This window comes from Artemia franciscana, chromosome 8, assembly GCF_032884065.1.
Source record: "Artemia franciscana chromosome 8, ASM3288406v1, whole genome shotgun sequence".
In the NCBI taxonomy this organism is placed as follows: domain Eukaryota; kingdom Metazoa; phylum Arthropoda; class Branchiopoda; order Anostraca; family Artemiidae; genus Artemia; species Artemia franciscana.
Genome location: NC_088870.1, coordinates 21,665,370 through 21,685,798, shown reverse-complemented (window position 1 = coordinate 21,685,798; position 20,429 = coordinate 21,665,370). Strand labels below are relative to the sequence as shown.

Here is a 20,429-nt window from a genome sequence, read left to right as displayed (position 1 = left end):
TTAATCGTTTAATGATCTAAATAATTTAAGAGTTTAATAATTTAATCTAGTTCTAATTAAATTGAGTTGCATTGTCAATTTAATTTGAAACCAAAAGTACTAAATACTATTCGAACTTTGAGGATGGAGTTTAAATATATTTTAGCAATCTTTTTTGCACTGCTGTGTTTTTATGTACTTTAATTTTTCTTGTATTTACTTAATTACTCTTTATCGTGCTGATGAGTTAAGCGTTATGTTGTTTACACAAAGCATATATGAGCTCAGCTCCCCATTGGGGGTGCACTGTTTCGTTGTATAAAATGAATTGCACAAGTTGGTTCAATAAATATTCATAGTATGACAGCGCCATTCAGTGCAAGTACTACAACTTGATTTGCATTTTAATTTGCGTTACGCGTCGATATTGAGCTCTCGGTCTTTTCACTTTGGTCCTTTTCTTTTTCTTAAGATTTTATTTTTGCTGTAATATTTTGGGCCTACAATTCCCTGAAACAACAAAAAACGTATATCTTCTTATTGCTCAATACCTTTTTAGAACTGGAACGTCTTGCTGTAAAGGTCTAAACTCCGCTCTGCTACATAATGCTGCAATTCTTACAAGAGCTCTCCACCCAGGACTGGACCTATCGAACTGCACCCCTGATTGATCTTCTGTCGTGTCTGCTTTAACTGCACTTCCATCAAACCACATATGGGAGACTGTCATCCGATTTTGTGTTAATGTGCCGGTCTTGTCACAGCAAATTGTGGATGTTGAGCCCAGGGTTTCCACGGCTTCTAAGTTCTTAACTAAACAGTTCTTAGATGCCATTCTCTTTGCTGTTAGTGTCAAGCATACCTGAAATTAATTCCGGTGTTAGATTACAAAAAAAACAAATAAATGAAAAATATAGCTGAATAATAAATTTATTCTGCTGGAATGAAATAAGCTGTTCTTCTTTCTTCTTTTTTCTTCTATTCTTATTCTCGGTATATTCAGTTCCGTCGCTCATACAAAGCGCCTCAATTTCCCCAATTGAATACTTGGTGATGTGGAAACATGCAATTGGACACATAAAAAAACATGTTGTCATTACAATTTTTTTAATTGTTGCAAGGGGTGGAATTCCTGAGCTCTTTGTAATTGTGCACTTGGCGGTCAGCCGTGACGCTTTATGTCATATATTTTTTTTGAGGTTTTACTCTATCTTTAAGACCTTTACCTGTGCTAAAGGCAAAAAATTTTAGATATGAGGTACTGGCTGCAGAGATGCAGGAATACATATACCATCTGAAATGTTTCTTGTCAAACTTGTTCGAGCGCAGCCTGGCAATTGGATTTGCCTGGCAAAAGACTTGCAAAAAGAATGTATATTCTTTTTGAGGGAGCAATATTTCTATATGTATATGTGGCTACATGTTTTCGCGAAAAAAGCTCTGTGTTTTTTCCGGAAAATTGAGAAACCAACATGTTCTAACCTGAAAAAATGATCTAGATAAGTCACGACTTTGTGAAAATTCGTTTAGAGCCTCAATTTTGGAAAAAAAAAACATTTACATGTGAATGATGTCACATTTATATGCATTTAAATGGAAACTTAGATAATTTTTCCCAGGGGTAATCCAATCGCTTTTGGTATCTGTGACGCATGCCAAACCATACAAGATGACGGGTGAACCCGATTAGCTAAAATAAAAGGCAAGGAAAAAAGGTCTATAAGAAAGCCTGTGGCTAGATAATATGCAACAACGAGCATCATAATCAATTATAAATTAAATTGTTTATTTGAAATTTATGAAAAAGACAAAATGAAACTCTTTGATTCCTTTGATACAACGAATCAATATTGATCCTATAGCACTATGCAATTGGTGGATCTAGTATTAAACCATAACTAGCATTCACCCAACTTAATCAAGCCCATAAAATAGGTATACGATAATCCACATAGAAGTTAAGTTGTAGGCTTTAATCTTAATATGTCAGTCATTTTTAGGCTCAATTATGTGCCTGAATACATTATATTTAGTCATACCTCAGCAAGAAAATCGACAAGCCGACTTAAACTATTTGATTCCAAGACTAGGATATTTCTTTATTTTTTTTTTATTTAATTGTTAGTACTTCTTTTTTTTGTATGTCCTTAGTATCAAACATATTTAAAAACTAGTAACGGGTTTTGATGGTATATATATATATATATATATATATATATATATATATATATATATATATATATATATATATATATATATATATATATATACACTGAATCTGGTTTTAAACAATGTGGTCACTGAATATCTCTTGTGTCTTCGAAAATTTAGGAAAGGTATCATCTGCATTTAATCTTCTTGAAGATTTGCCTAGGAAGGGTCTTTTTTAAGGTGGCAAAGGAAAAAAAGAACTGGTTCAGAGCTATTACTTTCCCCTTCCCCTAGTTACACTTAATCCTATGCCTGGTACCCTTATCAAAGCTTTCCTGTAACTTATTATATCGTGACGGTTTCTTAAATCAAGCTGACTTACTGTAACGGTAGCAAGAAGACCTTCTGGGACATTAGCTACAATAATACCAATAAGAAATACTACTGCATCGACCCAATGGTAGCCTAAAATAAAGGCAATGATGAAAAGTGTAATTCCCAAGAACACAGCAACGCTTGTAATTATACGAATAAAATGATCGATTTCTTTGGCTATTGGTGTCACTCCAGTCTCTAGCCCCGAGGCTAAGACAGCAATTCGGCCCATAACTGTATTGTCTCCAATGTTTATAACAATGCCACGCATAGCACCTGAAAAAAGGTAAAGTTAAGTGACAATCGACGGTATATTACTAATAGAATTCACTTTCAAATAGTCGTTAAGTTATAACGTAAGTGAAACAATAGTAGTAAAAGAAAGAAAACAACGTATTAACCTTGAATAGACCGATTTCTAAGCATGGAAATTGTCTCCGAATATAGCATGATACCGAATTCCTGGTCCTTGTTCTGTTCCAAGGGCTTTTGATAAAACAGATTTTACTGGGCTTTTCATAAAACAATGCAAGAAATATAACCCTTTTCAAATTATATCTAAAATACAATGTTTAAGCATATCGCAGGGATAGTGGGCTCTTTTAGGATTTATAAGAAAATATTTGTAACATAACAGGGTGAAGCTAAATTAAGTTTCCTTTATTTTAATACATAGTACATAAGACTGTGTTCAGTAGTCTCTGAGCTGATAAACTGATGCATCGTTTACCCTTACCTCTATATTCTACAAAATCAAAACGACTCTAAAAATGCAACCAGTTGAGGAGGACCAGCTAGGGAAATCCTCCTCACTTTAACATTTTTGAACACAAGGGGAAAACGTGCCCTTTGTTTTCGGTAAGATAGTATATTCTGCTCTAGTTTATGCATCTTCATTCAGGTGTTCATGTTTGAGAAAGATCAAAACTCTACAAAGAACAGCACACACCACAAAGCCCTTAATATTTTTCACCATGTTCATCAAGCCCACGTATGATCAAAGCCCACAAGGGTCAGGACTTCAGGGCCCCCTCAAGTAAGAACATGGTCCCAACTGTTCATCAAACAATATTTTCATGCTTCACCTACACATAGCCATTTCGTGTCAGCAAACAGGTGATTGTTTCGCCATATTCTATGAGCAGAACCGTTACAGAGTCTAGACGTCTATTGATTTTCATGGAACAAAGGTTTGGTAATTAAACACAAGATGTACCGCTATTTCAAAGACACTGAAGCATCACGTGATCCGCCATTCTTCTAATGGGAACCGAGTAATTTTCTATTTTCCCCAGGGGGTATAAAAACGGGTATTGGAATGGAATTCCCGTCAGTTTTGTATTATATTTTGAAGATATCACTTGTTCTTCTAAAATGGATGCTTCCAGAAAAAAAATAGACTTCTGATTGTATGCTGGTACATCTCTCTATCTACATATCCCCTCCCCGAGCAAAACAATAAGGTGCACACACTTAATTTTGAGCTACTAGAACTCCCTCTATGGGAATAACAGCTTAAAACCCCCTCCCTCCTGCTGTTGCATGGTTCTATCAGTGATAAATAAATTTAATTTTTATTACGTCGAAATATACTTCACTGTAAGATCCATGACTTATATTGAACCACTGTGAAGCATATGAATCTATAAATCTTTTTCTGATCAATTTGGCGCGTTACGATTAAGTATAATCTATGGTTTTTGAGGAGGGTGACCTAAATTCTGATCAAATTAGCAAGTCATGGTTAATCGTAAAAAAGGGGTGCTTATTGTCTGCTAAGCTCCAGTTATGATAAAGGAGCGAATATACAAAGGGAAAAAGCATATTTACTCCGACTAAAATTCTCAGGCTGTTGAACAAGGCCAAATTATTAAAATCTTTTTCTGAACTTTTCTTTGAAAAGTTTTTCTTATCATCGTGGGGGTGAAAACTACATCTGAGCTTAAGTCCTTGTATATACAGTTGACAATTGAAGCTGGAGATCAGATTTAGATTTGACGATAGGTTTCTGACAATTATAAAAAAGGGATAAAGTAAGCAGGCACCAGGGGTGTAAGGCAATGGAGGTGATTTATAAAACTCGAATTTTTTTTTCAGAATGTTCTTCTATTACGTTTAAACGCTCTTGTTTAAAACATTTGCAGCTTAAGTGTGAATAATAGACTGTTTTCTTTTACTATTGCTTATTATAGAGAGAATAAAAACAAAAATTTAATCACATAATAAAATAAAAAATTAAGGTCTAAGATACTCATTCAGAACAAAGTTTTCTGTAAAAATATTCCAAATATTCCAATATTTATTTCCCCATAACATGAGTGACCTTCACTTAGGTAGATTATTTGATTATATTTCTACGGTTTAATGGAATTCTTAACTTTTCGTTGAAAAACTTATTTTGTGGAAAGTGTTTTTTTTTAAACTAATCGAACAGTTCGAACTGTAACGAACTGTAGCAATGAGTGACCCGGCTCAATGGTAAACGAAACTATAAAAAACGGAATTTTGATGCTAATGGATACATCAAAAGAACTGTATGTTTATGATGATTTTAAATATATAAGTTTCATCAAATTTAGCTTACCCATCAAAAGTTACGAGCCTGAGGATTTTTGCCTTATTTTGGAAAATAGGAGGAAACACCCCTTAAAAGAAATAAAATCTTAACGAAAATCACACCATCGCATTCAGCATACCAGAGAACCCTATTGTAGAATTTTTAAGCTCTTATCTACAAAAATGTGGAATCACGGGTGCGTGTTTATTTGTTTGTTTGTTTTTTTTCTCCAGGGATGATCCAGTGGTCCTAAAATGTCGCAAGAGGGCGAATTCTAAAGAAAATTAGAAGCTCTAGTGCCCTTTTTAAGTGACGGAAAAATTGGAGGGCAACTAGGCTCCCTTCCACGCTCCTTTATTTCCCATAGTAAACAGATCAAAATTTTGAGATAGCCATTTTATTCACCATAGTCGAAAAACCTAATAACTATATCTTTGGGGACGACTTACTCCCTCAAAGTCCCCGGGGGAGGGACTGCAAGTTACAAACTTTGACCAGTGTTCACATATAGTAATGGCTATTGGGAAGTGTAAAGACATTTTCAGGGGGATTTTTTTGGTTGGGAGGGGGGAGTTGATGGGGAGTGGTTACGTGGGTGATCTTTTGATGGAGTAATTTGTCATGGGGGAAGAGAATTTCCATGAAGGGGGTGCAGGATTATCTAGCATTATTTAAAACAAAAAACAATGATAAAATAAATATGAAAAAGTGTTTTCAACTGAAAGTAAGGAGCAGGGTTAGAACTTAAAATGAACAAAAATTATTACATATATGAGGGGTTCATCTCCACCTAAATACCTCGCTCTTTGCGCTAAAGTCTTTTCAGTAATTTCAACTATTTAGTCTACGGCCTTTGTGATTCAGGGGTCATTCTTGATGAATTGGGAAAAAAATTTAAGCTTTAGTATAAAGAGCGAGGTATTAACGAGGGGGCAAACCTCCTCATATACGTAATACAAATATGCGAATATAGAATTTCGTTATGCAAGCTAATATAAGTTATGTATATTTTTTACTAATAAAAACGTTCGTAAAAGATTAAAATTTCTTGTTGCCTTTTTTAGTAAACAAAAGATTGGAGGGTAACTAGGCCTCCTCCCCCAAACATTTATTGCGTTGAACATAACTCATACATAATTTATGATAAATCTGCTTAATTCAAATATCGAGAGATATTGTTGAAGCAAAACCTGGCGCATATGTAAGTTGCAAAAAAAAGAAGCACAATTACCATTATTACGACAAAAATTATATAAAACAAAAAATAAGACCTGTGTAGGAGGACTTAAGCTTGCCTGTTAGACGACTTTTTTGGAAAAGAGTTACTATCATTATTGGTATTTCAATATAACAGTCGATGAGTCTAACATTGTTGTAATTTTAAAACATACTTACAAAAGATAAAAACAAATTTATCTTGAAAATTTTCTTATATAAAATGATTCCGACTTGGAATTTTATTTATTTTAATTTCTTTAACCAAGGCATGATTGATATAAGATCATTAGGGTTGACAGAAATCCTTTTGAAAATTCGAAAAATTTCCTTCGTTTTATTCAAGAATAGAGTTAAACCCTCGTGTATATTATTTCGTAAGACAGAAGGGATAAAACTCGACGGGAAAAGCAACATAAATAAGTTTGACCAAAGTTTTCTTAAAGATTTCATTTTACAATCTAATAATACATTCTCATCATGTAATCAAGGTGAATAGATGGTATAACTGCCAGTGACAAATGTCTCTTTCATATTCTTTCTGGTCTGCTAATGTAACTGCTTTATAAATCATATAGTTCAGCAGATAATTTTACTAGACTGATAAATTTTGAACTCCCAACACAGCATTAAAGTTACATATCCATAAACCGTAATTGGCTTTAAAAAATACAAAAATTTTAACCTTCAACAGCATTTGTTGAAAAAAAGGCTAGATTCCTGGTTTCCAGGGGATTTTCATTTGTATATTCAGGTCCACGAGGCTGAGGTTCTGATTCACCAGTTAAAGAAGAATTATCAACTTTAAAACTTCTTGCTTCAGTAATACGTACGTCTGCAGGAATTCTATCACCAGATTGACACTCGACGACGTCTCCGATTGCAACTTCTTCAGCTTTTATTGTCAGCCGATGTCCTTCACGTACAACCAATGCATACTGAAATTAGTAAGCCTTTACAGTTAAACACACCCTTGCCCGAGAAAAAAGAAATCACTGGACAATTTTTCAAAAAACATTCGACAGGAAAAAAATGACCAACAATGGAAACCTACTAAAATTGCAGTTATGTATATAATTTCATAAAAACGTAACAGCTTATCGCAATGTTTCTCTGTAAAATTTACCCAGGTTTTCTTTTGTAGTGCATTCAGAAAAGACTTCGTTGATGGTTAAATTAAAAAGCGAATGTAAACATCAAATGTAGGGAACGTTTGTCTGAAATAAACAGCATTTTTTTGCACTACAATCTCAAGAAATTAAAAAAATTCACTAGAGCGAGATAAAATCTCTAAAACTACTGATAAATAGTTAATGATGTTAATACTGTCTACAGAGATGTCTTGGAAAAAAACTCTTTGCTTATTTATTTTTAAGGTTTGTGGCCTACTTTATACAAGTAAGCAAACCAACGGAAAACTAGTTAGATTTCTTTTATACGGCGTTTCAATATGAGTGCGGTAATCCATATCTTAAACAATGGAATCAAATTTAAATGCTAGCCATAATGACAGAGTTGGTTACTGGCCATATGTAACTACTGATTTTAGCCAAAGGCAAAATAGTTTCTTTTTAGCTCCTGACATTAGGACTCTACCCACTTTTCAAAGCAAAAGAAATAAAATAGACGAGTTTCAAAGGACTCAAAATAGCTCAATTAGCTTCAAAGGACTCTCAAATTTATATATTCATATAATGCTCCCAGAAAGCAAGAAACAAAACTAAAAGTTATAAATATTTTGAATAGTAAATACTAAATTGTCCATTAGAATCAAATTAGACAAAAGCAAAACTAAGTATTCTTAAAGTACAAATGACATCAAAAACAAGACATTTTCTGCCCTGGCTCCATCATAGGTGTATTCATACATGAAAACCATGAGATTTTGCGATTTTTTCTTTGGGTCGTTGAAAAATTATGAATAAAATTTGGTTGTGCAAAGTTCACCATTGTTGCCAAACAATCCATTTCGTCCTCAAAATACAAAAATAGACTATTTATTGATTCTTAATGTCTTAATTACACGTTATTTCAAACCGATTAAATACACCAGAGGTCTTCCCTTATCTTCAGATAAGTGCTATTAGTCTATGACGCCCAAAATACCAATAATCTGGGAGACTTTCATCACGATGCTGAAGCAAAAAAAAAAGTTTCATCAAGTTTAGTTTTACCCATCAAAAGTTACGAGCCTGAGAAAATTTGCCATATTTTAGAAAATAGGAGGAAACACCCCGTAAGTCATTCAATCTTAACAAAAATCACGCGATCAGGTTCAGCGTATCAGAGAACCCTCATGTAGAAGTTTCAAGCTCCTATCTACAAAAATGTGGAATTTCGCCAGAAGTCAGATCACGGATGCGTGTTTATTTGTTTGTTTGTTTTTGTTTTGTTTTTTTTTTTTCGGGGTGATCGTATCGACTCAGTGGTCCTAGAATTTCGAAGGGGGATCATTCTAACGGAAATTAAAAGTTCTAGTGCCCTTTTTAAGTGACCAAAAAATTGGAGGGCACCTAGGCCCCCTCCCACGCTCATTTTTCCCCAAAGTCACCGGATAAAAATTTTGAGATAGCCATTTTATTCACCATAGTCGAAAAACCTAATAACTATGTCTTTGGGGACGACTTACTCCCCATAGTTCCCGTGGGAAGAGCTGAAAGTTACAAACTTTGACCAGCGTTTACATACAGTAATGGTTATTGGGAAGTGTACAGACGTTTTCAGGGGGATATTTTTGGTTTAGGGAGGGGGGAGAAGTTGAAGGGGGTTACGTGGGAGGATCTTTCAATGGAGAAATTTGTCATGGGGGATGAAAGGGGTGCAGGATTTTCTAGCATTTTTAAAAAAATTAATGAAAAAATACATATGAAAAGTTTTTTCAACTGAAAGTAAGGATCAGCATTAAAACTTAAAACGAACAGAAATTATTACGCATTTGAGGGGTTCACCTCCTCGTAATACCTCGTTCTTTACTACATTGAAATACTAAAGTATTACTAAGAAATACTAAAGAAAATACTAAGTAAAAAATACTAAAGTATTTTTAGTAATTTCAACTATTTATCCTATGGCCTTTGTAATTCAGGGGTCATTCTTAAGGAATTGGGAGAAATCAAAGTTTTAGTGTAAAGAGCGAGGTATTGACGAGGGGCTGAACACCCTCATATACGTAATAAAACATATGAATATAGAAGTTCGTTACGTAAGTCAATTCGTAAGCTACATATATTTTTTACTAATGAAAACGTTCGTAAAAAATTTGTTCGTTTAAGTTTTAATGTCGCTCTTCACTATCAGTTAAAAAACACTTGTTATTTTTATTTAATTTAACACAATAGTACAGCTGGTTTTTCTAAAAAGATAGGCAAGTCAAATAACTAATAATTTGAAATGTTTAATATTGAATAGTTTTATCAATAACCATATTAATATATAGCTTAGTTTTTTGCTATTTAATAATAAATAGGCTACATTTCTCTTCAATTCCTATTTGGTAACAAGATATTAGGGTTCTTACATAATTTTACTTTTTTTTACCCAGTTATTCCCTATACAAGTTTACCATTATAGAATAATCATAATTTCTAGTGATAACGGTCATTATATCTTGTTTGGATTTATTTACACATCCACAAACACAACAGTACTTTGTCTGGTTTAATTGTTTGGATCTTTTGCCGAACTAATAAATAGACCATGATAACTTTTTCCAAACCCCTTGTGGCAGAGTTGCGAAGTTTAACCAGAAAACCAACCGGTTATCAGTGCCTAAAATGAATTGTCAAAATGGAATTGTCAAGTAAATAATTAGAATAAGTAAGTATAACAGTCAGTAATCTTTCTTTTAATATAAAACTTTGAATGGTTCCAGAGCCATATGCCTACCCTTCTCCAACCACTAAGTGGCAATGGAATGGGGTCAGGGGCATAAGTTGCTGGGGAAAGTTAGGGTAAATTTTCCTCCAGATCCCAATTTGCCCCTCTCCCAGCTCACTGAAGTTTATTAAATATTTCATGATTTAGTTTACCAACTAAATGATACTCCTTGCTCACTGCCCAATTACGTTCACCATCAGTATCAATACTTGATCTATAATCATAGCCCACCACCAGACCTCTCAATTTCTTACAGGACTTTGAAGTCATCAATATGAATTGTATGTAGCTTGCATAGTTTGATAGATTGTTGCTAAAGCTCACCAATATTCCATTTATGTAGACAAATATTTGTCTAAACAAATTATGTAGGATACAGTTTTCCTAGGATAATCCATCGGTTGCGGTGGGAGTTTTATTGTCGGACTTTTTCATCACCACGAGTTGTAAAGCAGTTGATGTAGATAATAAACCTATTAAGCAACCTTCATTGGAATAAATTTGAAAATGTATATTTTCAGACAGTGGTTGTTGTGGGTAGAATTGCTCATATTAGCATTGTTTTACACTGACATCTACACTTTCTGCATTGAAAAGATTTAGAGATGAGGTGACTGTGTGATAGGATTCCTTGTGCGGTAGATAGGTCATTTCAATCTAGAAAAATAAATCTTGTTTTAATATAAATATATTTTGATTGGTTTCTTTTTCTTCTTTGACAAGAGTGATGCGCTTCGTTTCTGACCTGAGTAGAGACTGATAAGTGATGAGGTATTTCTCGATCTTTTTAAACCTTTTACACTTTGTAGTGATTTCAATCACTTGCCAAGAGATCTTGCGAGGGCCTGAGATTTTGTAAGACATTTTCTTTAACATCTTTGCCATCTCTCCAGTCGTGTAATGTGGAGAGTTCAAAATCCACGGTAACCAGAGCAATATATAGTTTAGCCAGGGGTAATTCAGATTGAAAGAACTTAGCAGCCCAACTGCCACGATCCTACCCGACATTGATGAATGGCCTTTGCAAAATACCATCCCCTGACCCAATTGTCGTGGTCTGAGAGCAGTAACATAGCAATCAATATCAGGACAAACACATGTATTTTTAAATTGACCCTCACGTTGTTGAATGGGTCAAAAATGACATTTAATCACAGCCAACCTTTTATTATATCTTAATGATCACCTAGTTGAATTCTTAATGTTAACTTGCAGAGTTTCAAATACGAAGGGTTAACAGGAACATACTGAAGATGCCATATGTTGTAGTGACGAAAGTGTTCGTGGGTGTTTTCCGTTCAAGAGGACGTAGAAGGGGGACATGGCTACTGCCAACTATCGGTATCTCAACAAAGGATACATAAAGAAATATACAACTGTCCGAGGAGAAACCATCTGGATAGCCTGCAATATAACACGATCCATTCCACTAACAGTTCCAGTATTTTTACCATTGATTATACTCATTGTAAAGCAAAGAAAATCTCGTAAGTTACTGTTCAGGTGAATCATTTCGTTGTCAATAGGTAAGCTAATGTATATCTTGCCCTCTTCCACCGAATATTCAAACTGGAATGCATCATTCTTATGAGCAGATATTTTTAATTGATTGTACGATACAAATCAGTCATACTACCAAGTTCTTTGTATTTTAAAGTAACATGGGATATTCACTAGTTTTAAGTGCTTTTATTCATTCATAGTCGACAAGGCGTAACCAATCGAATGGCCTAACTTTTATCACATATGCACAGTTTTTTTCAAGATATCATATGTATTTTTGATACTACAATCGACAAGAGAAACTTCATACTTTCCTTCGTTGAATTTAATGACGGGAGAGAGTTATGTCCCAAAATTGCTTGTTTTGTTCAGATAATTGTAGAAGAGATCAGAGGACAAAAAAATCACATAGAAATGATTGGGCATTGTGTGCGTCTTCAGCAGATATCGACAAATCACAGTCAGAGTTGTGTCATAGCCAACGAACAAGCAACTATGCCTTGCCTCTATGAGTACGACTCTTTAATATCTTTTCAATCTGATACATTTCAATGTTTTAAATTTTTGCAATTCAAATTCATAAGAACTGCCAATAATCTCATCATATACCATATCACGTAGATGATATTATATTTTTTATTATATTTTTAGATGATTACTTATATTTTTAATGTCTAGGACTCTGGACACTTTCAAAAGATCATTTGACCATAAATAAATCCCTTTTTCAAGAAACTAATAGTTTGGTTGATTTGAACAGTATCACCAAAATTGAATTTCTTGTTCGCTCCCGTTTCATTGAGAGATTGTTTAAGAATGGTGTCAATTGTATTACCATCTCCCCTATGAGCTTCCAAAGGTGTAAAGTTGGACAGGGGTAGATGGGGACATTCAATATAAATGAACATGATTTTATCCAGATCATGAACAAAAGCAGTAGTATTTTTCAATGTATAATACCTTGAAATAAAAAGTCAAATAGTTCTTATCAATCGTTCAGCCAATGCTACCTTTATTTGACTATGACTACAATAGAGCATTGTATTATATTTCAATAAAACCTTTTTTAAATGTGGATTAACAAATTCACTATCCCGATCCGTTTGAATCTTCTTATAGCAATCCAATTAAGTGATGGATTCAAGAGCTTTAGCAACTTAATTACCTCTCTTTGACTGTAATTGATTGACATATACAGAGTGACGAAAAACACTGATTGCAAGAAGAATTTACTTGTATGACTCATTGTAACGTCGTTGAATCTCCTCTAAAGTCAGAAGATCTACTTGTAAAATTTGCAATCGGAAAGAGGTTTTAGTTTTTGATAATGACTCTCACGAAATCTTTGATTACGATGTAGAGTGTTACTTGATTCACTTTGTAAATAGTAAGCCGCTAGCTTCTTTTCAAGTCCAGCGATTGGAGCAAGTGTGGTGGGTTAACTTTAAACTTCCCACTTCATCAGTATTACCATAAACATGGTTCAAAACTTCAAACATTTTGAACGTAAGCACGTAGTGAAGTGCCAACTGCCCTATTTCATAATAACAGGTGAGGGTGATGTAATGACATTAAGACGCCTTCACTTGCGTCCACCAACTCTCGTCAAATCATTACCACCTGGTGTGCTAGCACTTCCAGAAAATGATTTAAAATAATCTTTTGATATTTGATGAAATTCCACTAATATTTTTAAAATATTCTTATTGCCAATAAGACTTTTTGGTAAGTTTAACAAGTTTAACAATTTTTACAAATGAGTGTTAAATGAAACAAGTCTTCAATGATTTGTTATCAAATCTGATAACAAATTGAGTAGAATGTAGTTCTTGCCGTGGATTACAACTTGATTCCCGCTACCATCAATTTGAACATGCTCATTTTCGACGAAATAATTCAAGAGTCTTTTACAATGCTCACGACAGGAATGAGGTATTAGGTCTACAACACTTATCAATACCTTAGAAAATCCTGAATCTTCTCTTTCTTTTCGTAGTGATAGTGATGGTGCTGAATTTTCAGAATTTTAAGTCATTTCCTATTAGTGATCAATGCCAATTACATTGTGTGGTCTTTCACGGTAGGGTTTATGTTTGACAACTCGTCGATATTTGATTACATTTTGAAGCAAAATTAAATTTTTACTGTCGGCAATTGTCTTATTGTTAAAGAATTTATTGAGTTTGTCCTCTAAATGCTCCTTTGGGCAAGTTCTATGGGAGCAAATTTGTAGAGTTTGGCAGTTTTTTTTACAGAATACTGTCTAACTGTTCCTGCCATGACCGGTAGTGTAAAGAAGTGTAAAGAGGCGTAAAGAAGCTAAAAAAAAAGTGTAAAGAAGCTACCACCCACTTGAAGAAGCTGTTTTTTTAATCGTTTCATTTGTTTTAGTTTCTTCTGCTAGAAAATTGAACAATAATGCTTTGTCTGTTGCTTAATATTAATTATTTGTGTACTGATAGTATAAATTTTGGTTCACCGGGATATATTTGTCTTTTTAAAGCTAAAAGGGAACTTGAATCACGAACAACCCTGTAGATGATAAAGTAAGTACAATTCAAAGCAAGGGTCCTCATACACTTACTCTGATGAAAGAGAATGTACAGAAATAGGGTTAGGGAAATCTGTTTATGATGAGATCGGACAGTGAATAATTGTAACATCTCAAGATACCATTCTTCAATGGATTCAGCTATATCATCAATAATAAACTAAGAACTTAGTTCAATTATATCAAAAATGTCAAGCTCCTGTATAAATTTCGTGTCTGGTGCAATGGCCTTTAATTTATCAAAGGATTTTCGCCAGACACTGCAGCAATAGTGAATGTTTTTTTTTGATGTTCTAAAAACATTTATATTACAATCTTGAATTATTTTGTTAAGTTTTGTTTCGCCAGATATTGATGGCCCACATAAAAAAAAAATCTGAATGAAGTTTTACATTGGTAAATACTCTCCACTACTGTCAAAATACAACTAACTGTTCCATTCATCTCTCCATTGAATAAATAATAATTTCCTATGTTCGAAAACAAAAAAAATAAGTATAATTCATATTTTTCTTTATTTACAATAAAGACACCACAAAAATTGAAAAAAACACTTATCAAACTTGAAAAATTGCTTAGAAAGGGTTCCCCACCCCCATAAGGGTGCAGTCGCCACTGGCGGCTACCAGACAAGGATCAGATCCCCCCTCCGATCCAGGCGCGGTCGCTAGACCAAGTAAATAATTATAAGCCAATTTTTAGCCAATTTGGTACATTTAAAAAAACGACATACAACTCTACCTTGCTAAAAAACATAAAAACATTGCTGAGATGGGGGGAAAGGCCCAATCTCCCACCTACAGATTTAAAAAATGAATCACTTCCCCCACCCGCCATATATTGAATTGTTTCCAGACCAAGACGATGCCTATATTCTAGACGTACACCTCGGTCCAAAGTTAGATAAGGTCCATTGGTTAGCACCCCCAAACCGTCCGCAAATACATAGACTTTATCTGATACGAATGACAAGGCCTTTTTTCTAATCTTATTGTGGGGTTTTGAACTTTTACAGAGCGAATCTGCATGACTTTCACTCTTGGCACTAGATTACTTTCCATACAATTTCTGTAAACACTCATATCGAAATTCTCTTTCACATATTGTCGAGGCAACCACTTGCTGACCCTTTTTTAATTTTCTCATTGCGTGATTGAACAAACAATGCAAGCACGCCTTCGGACCAGCAAGCACACCATTAGAAATAAAGTTGTGGCCTGTCTTGGATTTTAATAATAATAATTTATTTGGAGCTTAGCACTTCACTAGCTCTGGGTCCTTCCGAGAGCATACATACCTTTTTTAGATCTTCTAATAAATTTTAGGTTTTAACTTTTAGTAAAAGTGAATCAGTATCCCAGTAATCTACTTGAACTTTTCCTCCCTCGGCTATTGGCGACTGCACACATTGTAAAATAATGAAAAATGGATTTTTTAAGCTTTCTATAGCTGCGCTACCAGCAGTAATATTTTTGTCTAAAATAACTTTTTTCGGTAAAATGTGTGAAACCGACCATATTGGTCAGTTTGAATCGGCAAAAATTCGACCACATTCTTTTGGGTCGGTTACTACGTCACAATGCCTCCTATTGCGTGTCCATGTGTCCAGTGCACACCCCAATCCTCTACCAAACAAATTTTATATGGACTCAAAGAGTCCTTAGTCAAAGGTTTTTTTATGCACTGGAAAACAAAATCCTTTACTGAGTCATGAAGTTCCACGGTTATTTCACCATCAATTTAAAATTAAACATCCTTGCGGTCCATTTCCGTCAACAGTAGCTATATTTGGGAAATTTGGAGCCCAAGGGTTGTTAAGCCATTTGTAATTACCACACGGCAAAGAATAATGAGACATTGCAGACAGATTAACGAATGTTTGTAACATGATTTAAATTTGATGGGTCGTACACATCTATAAATGTCCTTCGCTGTCAATTTCCACCTTGTTACTCTGTAAGATTGAATTCTGAAAGTTCTGAAATTGCACGATGGTCCTATCACCGCTAACCGGTTCCGCAGAATGGTATCAATGACGCTTGCAATGCCTCAGATGGTGTTTCAATTTTAATTCAGTAAGAAATCTAGAAAGAAACGTTGGACAACAATAGCAAATTCACCCCCACCCTATTATATTTTAATTGTTCATATATAGCCCCGCTAATATCTGGTATAAAAAATGTCCAATTTAATCGGGTTTACTGGCAGCCTTGTAAAGAAGCCATACCTAGTGTTTCACTGATTAATTGGAGGGGGCCCTCACTAGATATAATACCAAATTTTATCAATGCTTTCACCCCCCTCAAATTCTGTGTTGTATTGTAAAACAGTAAAACCAATCTTTAAATGTTCATTAGCCTGGTCAAAAATGTTTATCTTTTTAAGTGTTACTGGATATTTACCCGTTAAACAATTAAAATCAATTTTAGTGAGTTTTGAGTCCCCATTACCTGCAAAACCGTCCAAAAGCGTCCTACTAGCACCAGTTTCAGGTGTTTGTGATCTGCCACGAGGAATGAATATTTGAAGCACTGAAGTCCTTTGTCGAAACGAAAAATGGATTAAAGTAATTCGAAAACCTTAAAACAGAAAACCAAAAGTTTGAAGTTTAGTAGAAACTGTTGAAGTTTAGAATGCTTGCTGCTCAAAGAAAATTTGCAAAGTGTCAATTAACGTCAAAAAGAAATTATTATTAAATTGCTTAAAATATGAAAAACTGGTGATTGGACAAATATTTCTATATATTTGACAATGGATTAAAGCAATTCGAAAACCTTAAAACAGAAAACCAAACCAATTTACGTTATCAATTCGATCCAAAAATGACATAGCGTTGCCGGGACCCAGAAAACAAGGGACAATGAAAATCTATATATAGAAGCCTGCCGCTTGCTATGCTGGGTCCCGCTTGGACCGGTGGCAAAGCCGCAGGGACCCAAAACTGTCTGTGGTTAGATCACAAGGGACAATGAGAATCCATATATAGAAGTCTGCCGCGTGCCATGATTCGCTGCCGGGACCCAGCACTGTCTGTGGTTAGAACACAAGGGACAATGAGAATCCATATATAGAATCCTGCTGCGTGCCATGCTTGGGCCCGGTGGCAAAGCCGTCGGGACCCAGCACTGTCTGTGGTTAGAACACAAGGGACAATGAGAAAACTAGAAAAAAGAAGAAAACAACTAAAAAAACTAAAAAAGGTAAAAAACTACAAAAAACTAAAATGAAAAAACTAAAAAAATAACAAGAAAAAAACTAAAAAAACTAAAAAAAACTATAAAATTGAAGCTAAAAAAAACAAAAAAAGGAAATAAAACAAAAAACTATCTTCTATAAAAAAGGAAAAAAACTGAAAAAGGAAAAAAACTAAAAGAAAGAAAAGAAAACTAAAAAAAAACTAAAAGGGAAAAAACTAGAAAAAACTAAAAAAAAAACTAAAAAGAAAAAAGAAAAAAATAAAAACTAAAAAAAAAGAAAAAAGAAAAAAGAGAAAAATTAAAAAAGAAGAAACTAAAAAAGAAAAAAACTAGAAATGAAAAAAACTAAAAAAGAAAAAACTAAACTAAAAAAATAAAAAAAATAAAAAAGAAAGAAACTAAAAAAAGAAAAAAGAAAAAAGAAAAAACTGAAAAATACAAAAAAATAAAAATAAAAAAAAATAAAAAAGGAAAAACTAAGCTCAATGGCAATCATTTAAAAATCTATATATGTACCAATTGAAGGGATATCAGGGGTTAGCAACTCCAATAGTACATCGGGATAGGGCTGTCATTGTACCAATTATAGGGATACTACTTTTGTACCTTAATTGCATACCTTATTGAGAGGGCTTGGAGGAGGATCATACGCGAGGTTTTTCTAGCAGACCTCCATTTAACCGTTACAGACCATAATTATTACAGTAGTGATATCGATTTATACTTCAAAGCTTTTCTTCTTAAGAAGTGACGTCATAAGTGTCGTTTTTTGTGCTATATCACACTTAATAATGGTAGAATTAATAAACACCACATAAATATGAGCAATAGCTTCCAAATGAGCCAATAAATGGGGGTCTAAAACGTTATGGTAGTCCACTAGCCCCAGCTTTTACACTTAAGACACGGCACCAAAAGTGCTATTTTGAGTGCCACTTGAAACTTGTTGATGGTTGAATATATAGGAAGGATGTAGATATGAGCAGTGTCTTTTATATGAGCTTTTGAAAATCTGCTTAGATACCTGTGACACAAATTTGCCCACTAACAACACGCCAATACCGATACGCGTGATATCAATACGTCCGATACAGATACAGCGTGCAGCCTTTCCCCAGGGACTATGAAGGGTCATACCGTCGCCAAAAACCAAAGATACTTGGCCTTTGAACTATGTTGAATAAAATGGCTATCTCAAAATTGTGACTGAATGACATTGGGTGGAGGGGGCCTTTATGGAGTGGGAGGGTTTAGTTGCACTCCAGTCTAGAAAAAAAACGGGAGACAGATCAGTGCTACCCATGCAAAAAAGTTTTCCTTGTTGTTCAAGGAGGGGGACTTTAATTTCCCAAAACTAAGTTTTCGACTTTGCCGATTCCAAGGGTAGACCCTTTTTATATGAACCCATTTTTGAGGGGATTCAGATTTTTTTTTTAAATGACCATAAATCACTGCAACTTTTTGCAACAAACTTTTACTTTTTAGATAAACCGAAATAACAGTTACCATTCCTGAGTCAGTGTCAGACGGCAATCTTTTTTTACCTAGTTAGTTTTTTTTTCTAAACACATTTTGTAACTTTTGGTTACTGTGGGCTGTGGTTCGCTCTTTACTAGGTTGCAGCTGACCCTGCAATAAAAATCAAACCCAATGGTATATCTTGCTTTTGAATTTCTCTACAATCATCTTATGGACTTGGTCAATGTATCCCCTCCCCGGCTTATTTAAAGGTAGGCTGTATTTGAGAGCCTTAATGCATTTTCATAAAATCAAAACTTGCCAACAAGCCCTTTAACTCTAGGACTTTTACCGGAAATAGTCATCTGGGAGTTACCAATAAGTACGAGCGATCACTATTAGTGGTAGTATAGTACTATCAACAACAGATTTGGTTTTAGAGTATGTTTACTTGAATCTATGAAGCCACATTGTGCAGTTGACGTGATCTGAAGCCTTTTCAGTATAGAAAAATGAAAGTGAGTAAATGCTAAAAGGCAATACATGCTTCTAGGCAAGAGAACTGATATTTGGCATCGATAAACCTCACTAATAGCCTAAAGTAGTACTTAGATTGTGGCACGATATTACTATAAATAGTATTCTTTCAAAATGACAGGTTTGCTTCTTGGAATCAGTGTTTGACGTCAACAATATGTATCGATATAATACGTATCTGCATTTAACCTTCCAGGCAATAGAGAAAAAAAAAGCAATTATATAGTACGATTTTATATACGATATATATACGATTCTAGCAAAAAGATGATGAAACGCCTTTTCATTCAACATTGTCTGAAAAATGCATATGGGAACAACTATATACTATTATGATACTAGAGCACGGATTTTTTTTTTATATATTTTATCCAGCTCCTCAGAAAAGTTTGATTTTATCTAGCGTATTCGCTATTTCATATAACTCCCAATGGTGTCTTAAGTACTAAGGACACTGAAAAGAAAATTTGAATGTTTGAATTGATAATGTAGAAACTTATATAACATCAAAAATCTTTACAAATTAGGAAAAACCGGGAATTCTATTCTCAATGGAAAACACCTCCATATGTAATTGTACAGTTTTTGGTTTTTAAAGGGAATTAAACTTAAGAGAAAGAATATATATGGGGTCCATAGGAATTAAAAATTGGAAATTTTTTATTGTTTCAGGATAAAAAGTGCTGTAAAAATTAATAAATTATTTTCGCTTATTTATTTTGACGTTTCACCGTGGCAGCACTGACGAAAATGGGATATTATCCTAGAAACTCCATAATTTTGAAAAAAAAGGAAATCGTAAGAAAATACGGTTTTTAGGTACAGAAAGACCTAAGATGAATCTTGGATCTTAGGATGTACCTAATGATGTGTCAATTCCTCTTGGCTTGTTTAAGCGTTTAAAATATAATGTTTAAAACGACGGTACTTAAACACAATTTTTATTATATTGAATGATTATGCTGGTCAAATGCAACTTATAGCTCTGTAAACTTAAAAAAAAAAAATCCCACAAAACCCAATTAGCCAA

The 20,429-nt window shown here is 34.1% G+C and overlaps 1 protein-coding gene across 5 annotated transcripts in view; it reads right to left on the bottom strand.

The window, feature by feature from the left end:
* The window catches only part of LOC136030135 (sodium/potassium-transporting ATPase subunit alpha-B-like), a 146,455-nt gene that overhangs the window by 38,097 nt on the left and 87,929 nt on the right, over positions 1-20,429 (bottom strand). For all 5 annotated transcript variants that reach the window (XM_065708828.1, XM_065708830.1, XM_065708827.1 and 2 more), the window contains exons 6-8: positions 6,963-7,215; positions 2,513-2,781; positions 531-841 (exon numbers count right to left, since the gene is read on the bottom strand). In XM_065708828.1, the coding sequence (XP_065564900.1) occupies positions 531-841; positions 2,513-2,781; positions 6,963-7,215 (833 nt within the window). The remainder of the gene's footprint in view (positions 1-530; positions 842-2,512; positions 2,782-6,962; positions 7,216-20,429) is intronic.